Source organism: Humulus lupulus, chromosome 1 (assembly GCF_963169125.1).
Source record: "Humulus lupulus chromosome 1, drHumLupu1.1, whole genome shotgun sequence".
Taxonomy (NCBI): Eukaryota; Viridiplantae; Streptophyta; class Magnoliopsida; order Rosales; family Cannabaceae; genus Humulus; species Humulus lupulus.
Genome location: NC_084793.1, coordinates 13,590,417 through 13,600,235, shown reverse-complemented (window position 1 = coordinate 13,600,235; position 9,819 = coordinate 13,590,417). Strand labels below are relative to the sequence as shown.

Sequence of the window (9,819 nt, the reverse complement as noted above, 5' to 3'; positions counted from 1 at the left end):
TTAAGGTTCTGGATTTAAAATATCATACTAATAGTCTAATACCCATTCTAATAGATATAAAAAAATGAGCAAACATAATTAAAGCAATTCTAATCAAACAAAAACATCATATATGTATGTATATTATGCTCAAGAGGGAAGGAAACTTACAGTGAGATCTTTGAGGCTGAGTAACCGAAGAGAAAAGTTGCAGAAGAGAAGAAGCAGAGTTGCAATGAGTGAGATGGAGAGTGGACATATGAAATTCATTAATGAACTGGTATGGCATCATTACTCAATTTAAAAAAAAATACAAATTTTTATTAAAATACTAAATCAATAAACAAACAAGATACTAAATCAAAATAAAAAATTGATTATAACATTAAGCATAATATAACACATTTATAAGAAAGTTAGTGAACTAATCCCATACATAAAAAATAATCACATTTATGATTATAATTTATAATCCCAAAACAAACAAGTAAATATATATATATATATGTACAAAATCACATCCACATTTGAAAGTAGAGGCTCATATATATATTTTGAGATTAGAGCATATGTATATCAGCACACAAAATATAAATATAGAGTTATAATGATGAGAATACCTCTTGTTTCTGTCCTTCACAAACCAAAAATCTTCAATAGCACAATAACGAACTCTTGAAGTATTTATGTTTTCATAAAATCAACCAAAAAGAAACATATAGGGTAAGCTAAATAACAATAGCAACAGTAAGCAAAGACAACCACAATTGCACAAAGGACAATCACAACTTACACATTTCGAAGATTTGATTTCACAATAAAATAACACAGATAAGCATGTAATAGAGAAAGCACAAAATAAGTTAGGAATCAAATAAAAAAATGAGACATGAATGAATCAATATAAGAACTCAGACTTGGATTGCTTACCTTTGAGACTTGAAGTCTTTATCTCATCTCCGAAAACAACATTTACACATACATATATATATATATAACAGAAAAGCCACCCTCTAAGTTCTTGCATAAAAAAACATTTATATATTCATATATATATATATAGAACATTCACAAATACCTAACTTTTCTATTTAATTTTTAGATAAAAAAAAAATAGCTCACAGTCTTAGAGATTTGGACTGCTTGCGTTTGGGAGTTAAAGTCTTTATCTCCTCTCCATCAAAAAACACCATATGTATGTATGTATGTATGTATGTATGTATGTATGTATGTATGTATGTATGTATGTATGTATGTATGTATGTATGTATGTATGTATAAAAAGAGAGAAAAGAAAGCATGAAGCCACCAATCAATATAAAATCTAAGACTAAGAGATAGGTGACGAACAATAACAATATTTCTTCATATATATATATATATGTATATGTATATGTATATATAACACAGAGAAATAGAATTGTAATATGGTACACATATGTATATGTATATATAACTCAGAGAAAGTGAAGGGAGTCTCACCAAGAGAGATTGAGAGACGCCAGAGGGGAGTGCATGTTGCTGTTTGGACTGGAAGAGATGATGAACAGAGAGAGAGAGAGAGAGGAAGTAGCCATTTAATTTAGTTGTGAAATGAATTAGGGTTAGGTCTGAATAACCCTTTTAACAATAAGGTTTATATGGTAAGGTTGGGCTGGGTTGGCCCAAAGAAGCTGAAGCCTGTGGTCGAGCCGTACTTACTCGGCCTGTAACTATTTATACAGATTGGGCTTTGGCCTGGTAAGACTTGGCCCATTTTCGATGTGGGTTGGGTTGGGTTGTCGGCCCACTACCATTTATGTGCAGCCCTAGGCTCGGGGCTCTCTGACTTGTTGCGCTGCGACCCTTAGTAGGGGGTGCCACAACTCAAATTAGGGAAAATGGCCAGTTTAGGTTTTGAGTTGCGGAGACTCAAACCTAAGGGCTTGGGAAGGAATCTATTACCCGGTTAGTATAATTCAAGGTCCCGGAGGCTAGGACTCAGTCCGAAAGCCTTTATTTCGATCATTATTGATGATTATTCATTATTATGTTTGTGACTAGGTTACCGATTGGCTTAAGAGGAAAAGGGTCGTGCTCAGGGTTGTGAAACTTGTCTCGCTAAGGACATAATGTAAGAAAATTGTACCCAGTATGTGATTAGGACTTGGCCTGATTATTGAACATGGTTATGACCATGCTTGGACTGTTTTATTGGACAAGTTAACTGTGTTGTGTGTACTTGTGATATATGATGTATGCTTATCTGTTTTATCTAAGCGAAAGGCTTGACTTATGAGTCAAGGGCAACAATAGCATACTGAGCGCAGGTCGGCATGGTTAGTCCTATCCATGACCGTGATATACGCTTGAACGACCCTATGGTTTCTTGGAAAATAAAGCGTCAGGTACACTTAGCCAGCCCTAAGGCTGGTTATACAGAGAATAGGGCAACGGGCCCCGGTGTGACTCTACAGTCACTTATATAGGGAAACGGGTCCCGGTGTGACTTTACAGTCACTTATCTAGGGCAACGAGCCTCGGTGTGATTCTATAGTCACTTACCTGAATTGAATATATACATGAGTAAAGTTATTACTGTTGGGCACGCTAGATAAGATTATGTAATTTGTTATTAATTGCTTATGAACATGTATATGTTTTCTTGTTGAGCCTTGGCTCATGGGTGTTATGTGGCGCAGGTAAGGGAAAGGGGAAGCTGGACCAACCATGAGTTGGAGAGCTTCGGTGGCGGCGTGTACATATGCGGCCTTCTTGACCGCCACAGTTGGGGATTCTCAGAGGAACTAGGGTCGAACCCTAATTTTGCCGCTTAGGCCAGCCTGTTTATATTCCTTTGAGTTGTAATTAACTTTTAAACGCTTATTTTGGGATCCCGTGTACATACTCAAACGTTTTAATGAAAGTAAATATTCTTTTGGCCAATTTTTTAACCCCAAACCAATTAATTACCTCTAGTTACACATTTATATCCAAATGACTTGATTAGCGAGTCCAGCACTATTTAAAATACACATTGTAACGGTCTTGGCTATTCAGGGCGTTACAAAAAGTGATCCTTCCAGTTATAATGTTTTCATCTCTTTCTGAGGATGGGCTCTAGTTGATACTAGGGGAATCAGCCCATCCACTGTGATGTATCGCATTTTGATGGAAGATGATGCAAAGCCAAAAATTGATGCTCAAAGAAGGTTAAATCCAACAATGAAGGAAGTGGTAAGAAAATAAGTTTTGAAGTGGTTAGAAGCGGGAGGGATCTACCCAATATATGATAGTGCATGGGTGAGCCCAGAGCAAGTAGTTCCAAATAAGGGTGGAATGACAGTGGTCAAGAATGAGAACAATGAATTGATTCCAACTCGTACTATGACATGTTGGAGAATTTGTATTGATTACCGCAAGTTGAATAAAGCCACTAGAAAATACCACTTTCCTTTGTCATTCATTGATCAAATGTTGGATAGGTTGGCAGGCCACTACTATTACTGTTTCTTGGATGGTTATTCTGGGTACCATCAGATAACTATCACACATGAGGATCAAGAGAAGACAATGTTCACCTGTCCTTATGGCACTTTCACTTTTAGGAGAATGCCATTTGGACTTTGTAATGCACCTGCAATTTTCCAAAGGTGTATGATGGCAATATTTTCTGACATGGTAGAGAAGGGCATCGAAATATTCATGGATGACTTTTCAGTTTTTGTTTTTTTTTTTATAATTGCTTGGCCAATTTGGAGTTGGTTCTTAAGAGATGTGAGGAATCTAACCTAGTATTGAACTGGGAAAAGTGCCACTTTATGGTGAATGAGGGAATTGTTATAGGGCACAAGATTTCAAGTAAGGGTATTGAGGTAGATCGGGCTAAAATTTCAACAACTGAGAATTTATCACCTCCTGTCTCGGTGAAATGAGTTAGAAGCTTTCTTGGTCATGCGGGGTTTTACAGAAGATTTATTAAAGATTTTTCCATGATTTTGAAGCATTTTTATACATTTTGGATGAATGGAGTACCTTTTGAATTTGATGGGAAGTGTCACCATGATTTTACAATACTTAAGGAGAAATTGACTTCAACGCCGATAGTTGTTGCACCTAATTGGGAATTTCCATTTGAGTTATTGTGTGATGCAAGTGACTATGAAGTAGGAGCAGTGTTGGGGCAACGATTTAACAAGGTGTTTAAAATGATTTATTATGCGAGTCATACTTTGAATGATGCTCAGGTTAATTATGCAACTACAGAAAATGAGCTCTTGGTCATTGTGTTCGCTTTTGGTAAGTTTTGGCCATATCTAATTGGGAATATGGTAATAGTATACATTGATCATTCCGCCATTAAATACCTTATGACCAAGAAAGATGCTAAGCCTCGTCTCATTCATTGGGTTTTGTTGTTGCAATAGTTTGACATGGAGATTCGGGATAAAAAAAAGGAACTGAAAATTTGGTGGCTGACCATTTGTCTAGTTAGAAGTGGAAGAGAGTCCAAGTATGAAAGAGGTGCAGATTAATGATGTTTTTCCAGATGAGCAATTATTTGAAGTAAAGGAGAATAATGAGGTACTGTGGTTCGCTGACTATGTTAACTTCTTGGCCGTCAATATAGTGCCTCCAGAGATGTCTATATAACAACTTAAAATTTTTTATTCGAAGGTAAAGTGTAACAAATTGACATAAACTAAATAACTTACTACAAAACATTTATTGAAACTCATTTGAAAATAAACACGACTTAAATATCTTTTACAAAATATGCAACTCGAGATCTCGTTATTTAAAATAAATTGTTTCCTTACATGCATATCGTAGGTAAAATACAAGTCATTAAAACTTAACATATAACCATGACTTGAAGACTTTTAAAACAATGCATACATAACAAACCCTTTGACCCCCAGGTCAATAGATCACGACATGCACACATCTAACCGAGCCTGCTCCAACTCATCACCTCATCACTACGGTTATGCCTTTACCAGCAACATAGAGTACCCGTGAGCTAACGCCCAGCAAGAAGAGCTATATAGGACACTATCCCCAAATCCCAACAGTATAAGACATAAAACATAAAGCGTAAAACATAAACATAAACTAAATCATATCTTCACAACCTAAAACATAAACAACTCCTAGTTGATACCTTATCACACAAAGTTCCATAGTCAATCATATGGCCGGTAACATAACCATAGTATAATGTAATTTATCACCAAACCATAGCGTAGCGTAAACATAACATAACGTAAACATAGCATAAAATAACATATCCTAGCATAGCATATCCAATCCATAACAAGTATTACCGGTGTCGTTCCGGCCGTAAACCTGTGTTGATCTGGTTAGTTGTGCAACCGAGCACGAATTAACATAAGCATGCATTTTTCGTAACGTAAGCATGCAATTTATCATAACGTGAGCATGCATTTTCATATCGTAAGCAAGACGCACAAACATACAACATATTCTTGCATATTTCAGTCACACACAACATGCATCACTTATAACATAGCTCCTAACATAATTCATACCATACTACTTAACTTAGTTCACAATATAATTCGTAACAAAATTCGTAACATAATTCATAGTATAGCTTATAACTTAATTTGTAATATATCATACAAAGTTACCACACTTAAGTGCATTGAGCATACACCCAGCGTACAGGTGTCCACTCGTCTTACCTCAGGTCCAGTAATGCTCCACACATATTAACACATCCCTTCAAGTATCCTTAGCGAGCCTATCATACCATATAACATTGAAAGCTTAAAACTCAAGCCAACCAAAACCATATTAAAAATACACTCCTGTCCCTCTTAAAGATAACTCATACTAAAAATATTCTTAAGAAGGTCTTAAAACTCTATTGCATAAAACCCCAATCGAAAAAGGTACCAATTGTATCGAATGGGTGCATCAAAATCTAAAAAATATGCATTTCTGGGCAACTAGCGTGGTCGTGCCCACAAAGCGCTAGGGCTAACCAGCCGAGTAGCGTGGTCGTGATAGTCCCTAAATAAAGAAATCGTAGATGCGATTTTAACCTAGGTTTCAACCCTAAATCGCAAAGTTTTGACCCCAATTCACCAAATCTGCCATCCTAGCATGTTTCTAACCCTTGAAACTCAAATATAGTCAATCCTAAACATATACTAATCATGAAAAGTTCCATAAACAATTAAAACAGTCTCAAAACTTCAAAACCTAGATCTGACAAAAACTTTAAACAGTAAGGTTTGAACACTTACAGATCAAACTCTAGCCACAGAAACAAGATCCTTGTTGTCTAAGAGATCTCCTAGCCCTTCAATAACTCAGATTGAAAATCTTTCCCAAAATCTTAGGCTTCAAGATTCAGATTAAGAATGAGAGAATTTCTCTTTGGTTTGCTTCCTTTCGTATATCGCTAACTCAAATGTCTGAAAACTTCTTACGAGATCTAAACCTATTCCCTTTATTATTTAATTATTTAATCTGATTTTAATCGTATAAAACCAAATTACATTACTGCCCCAAACATCTAACTTTTCCTTAATATTTTCTTAAGACCCTTATTGTAATTTCCATCCAAAACTATTAGTTTTAACTTCTCATAATTACATTTTCTATCATAAAACCCATAATTCTACTTTGACCCCCATAAAACAACTTTTTTCACACTTTGGCCCCTAATACTTGAAGAAACTAATGTGTGTGGATTGCTTGACGAAATACATACAATAAGCATACATCATAACTCATGCATATCATAGTTCATATAATTAAATACATAATATCATACAATTTACCATAATACCCTTACCCAAGCTAGATTACCAAAATACCCTTAAAATGCAAAGGCAGATATTACATAAAGCATTACTATTGGGAAGAGTCTATCTTATATAAACATTGTGCAAACCAAGTTATTCGTCATTGTGTACCAGAGGATGAGATGTTATCTATTCTCACTCACTGCCACACTTTTCATTATGGAGGCCATTTTGGGGCTACAAGAATAGCAGCAAAGGTTTTACAGTGTGGTTTTTATTGGCCAACGTTATTTAAATATTTGAATGTCTTTGTTAAAGCTTGTGACCGCTGTCAACGAACTAAGAAATATATCAAGAAGGAATGTGATGCCTCTACATGTTATATTGGAAGTGGAAATATTTGATGTTTGGGTGATAGATTTTATGGGACCCTTTCCGTCATCTTATAATAATAAGTATATTTTTCTTGTTGTAGATTATGTTTCGAAATGGGTAGAAGCAGCAACAACTCCAACTAATGATGGAAATGTGGTTCTAAATTTCATACAAAATAATATTTTCACTAGATTTGGAACTCCTAGATTTATTCTAAGCGATGAAGGAATTCATTTTTTGTAATAAATGGTTCGATGCTTTGCTTGTTCGGTATGGAGTGAGGCATAAAACAGCGCTTGCCCATTTGATTGGGGATGATAGGCTAGCGCTGTTCTTAGGTTTTAGTTTTTATTTTTCACGTTTCAAAATTATTTTTTTAGTTTTTTAATCCTGAAAAAAAATATTAAAAAATAATGAAAAAAAAAGCTCAAAAAAGGGCATTTATGGGCATGTACTGCAACCGCGCTAACCTAGAGCGTGGCCGCGCCCACAAAGCCCCAGACCCATTCAGCGAAGCAGCACGATCGCACTAGGAGAGGCGCGATCATGCCAGACGTCATTCAAACGACATTAAGAAGATAAGTAGAGCGACCACGCTCACAGGATCTGAGAGTTTTAAAATTCTCAAAAACACGAATTTTGCAGCATTTTTCTCAAACAATTTTTTTTTTTCCTTCGAGCCTCACTCTTTTCTCTTCTTGTTGTCAAGTTTTTGCAGCAGATTGGTAAGATTCTCTCCTCCTAAATCCACTTTGAGTTAAGTGTTGGTGCTCTTCCTTCTACATTGTAAGTATTTCTTTTACAAGTTTTCTCTCTTTTACTTGTTTTCTTTGAGCTCCATGGTTTAATCTGAATCTATTGATAAATAGTGGTGATAATATTTTTTTCTTTTTGGATTGATTGTGTTTATTGAGAGTATATGATTGATTGTTCATGGGTATTTGAGATTTCTTGGTGGATTGTTGAAGGATTAAGCATTGGAAAAGTTTGGGGGAAATTTGTGACCTAGAATTTGGGGTTTTGGATTTTTTTTTATGTTTTGATGAAATTGGAATGACTTTGATGAAATTATTGTGATGCTTGTGGGTTTCTATCAATTATTTTGTTGAATTTCATTGTAAATTGGGGAAATTTTGCATATTGAAAATTCTAGGGCATGAAATTGGGGGTGTTGTTAAATGTGAAGAATTGATGTATTAGAGCTTAAATTGAGGTTCCATTAGGACATTATTGGTTATATCATACTTGATTATGCTTGGATATTGTTTCAATTTGGTTGTTTCTTGCATAATTGAGTACTTTGACATATTAGGTCCTCACATTGTCCTCACTTTATGCATTTAATGTTCATTTACTAGTATGTGGTTGCGTTTATTGATATCATTTAAATTTGCTTGGGTACTTGTTTCCATTGTGCATTTAATTGTTTCCATTGTGTTTCATTGAACTGTTAGATTGATTTTGTGAGATGGCACCTTCTAGGATACGAAATAAAAAACTGCAAGAACAGGTGCCAGATACTCAGGATTCTGACATTGAGCTGAATGAGTCTATTGATCCTAGATTTACTTCTGATAGTGCTAAGTTTAGGTATAGAGTGGAGAAGTCTAGGAATCTGATTCAGGAGATAAGGTTTGCAACTAATGTTGAGGGAGAGTTTACTATTCCTGTAGAGTATGTCAATGTCACTAACATTCACCGCTGGAAATATTTTTGTTCTCCACCTATTTCTGTAATAATACCAATTTTGAAAGAATTCTATGCTAATGCCTTTGATCATGAATATCCTTGAGTAGTGTAGTAGTAGTAGTAGAATTTTAGTTCGTGGATATTGGTCAAAGCCGGGATTTAGTTAGAAACTCGTAGAAATAGTTATGGATTTTGTAAGTTTAACCTATGGTTTATAAATATTAATTTTATCATAAGGTTTGATTAATGAATATAGTCCTAAGAATATTATTTATTTTAACCTAAGGTTTAGATAGAATAATTAAGAGTGTGACACTTGTCACATGTATGATTATTAAGGATTTAAGTATTTTTTTATGAATAGTTTTATTAAAAGAAAGATCTAGAAGCTCTAGAACCTTTCTTTATCTGTTAGGATCATGTTTTACTCAGTCAAAGTAAGTTTTAATCAATTTCAAATTATCCTAAAATGTGAAAAAACGTGTTTGAAAGATATATCGCAGCTAAAGGAGCCAATATGTCGCCTTTGATTGGTACGGAATACACGTCGACTTCGCACGAATGAAACCACGGACCCTCGATGCCAAAAACTTGATGGACCCAAAACAGGTATGTTTTAAATATTTATATCGCAAGCGCACAAATCGTTCATATAGAATAGTGATATTGTAAGCAAGGATGTCGAACCCAAATGAGTTCTCTAAAATTAAAAAAAAAACTATTTTAAATCAAAATTAATAAATTCTAACCTAGCTCCAAAGATTGATGAGAATCTGTGACAATAAAATCAAATAAGAGACAACAATAAAGAAATTTAAGACAATAAATAAAAATAAATTAAAAGTAGAAATCAAGATAGTAAAAGAAAGATTATTAAGATAATAGAATCCACAAAATATAAGTTCAATAATATTTAAAAGTACATTGATTCCCAAGTTCTAATAATAGTAGAAACTAATCAAACCATCACTTATTCAAATTAGACATTCTATTTAAGCACAAGTTTTTATAAAAATAT

General features: G+C 34.5%; 1 protein-coding gene across 1 annotated transcript; it reads left to right on the top strand.

Moving 5' to 3' along the window:
- Positions 1-3,114: 3,114 nt before the first annotated feature.
- LOC133783289 (uncharacterized) lies at positions 3,115-4,611 on the top strand. The gene is made up of 4 exons (XM_062222897.1): positions 3,115-3,195; positions 3,499-3,639; positions 3,963-4,289; positions 4,450-4,611. Exons 1-4 carry the CDS (start codon positions 3,115-3,117, stop codon positions 4,609-4,611), a joined length of 711 nt encoding a protein of 236 aa, XP_062078881.1.
- The last annotated feature ends 5,208 nt before the right edge of the window (positions 4,612-9,819 follow it).

Coding starts and splice junctions, on each gene's coding strand:
- LOC133783289 (XM_062222897.1), top strand. CDS start 3,115: ATGTATCGCATTTTGATGGAAGATGATGCAAAGCCAAAAATTGATGCT. Junction 3,196..3,498: donor ATCCAACAATGAAGGAAGTG/GTAAGAAAATAA, acceptor GGGTACCATCAG/ATAACTATCACACATGAGGA. Junction 4,290..4,449: donor CATATCTAATTGGGAATATG/GTAATAGTATAC, acceptor CCATTTGTCTAG/TTAGAAGTGGAAGAGAGTCC.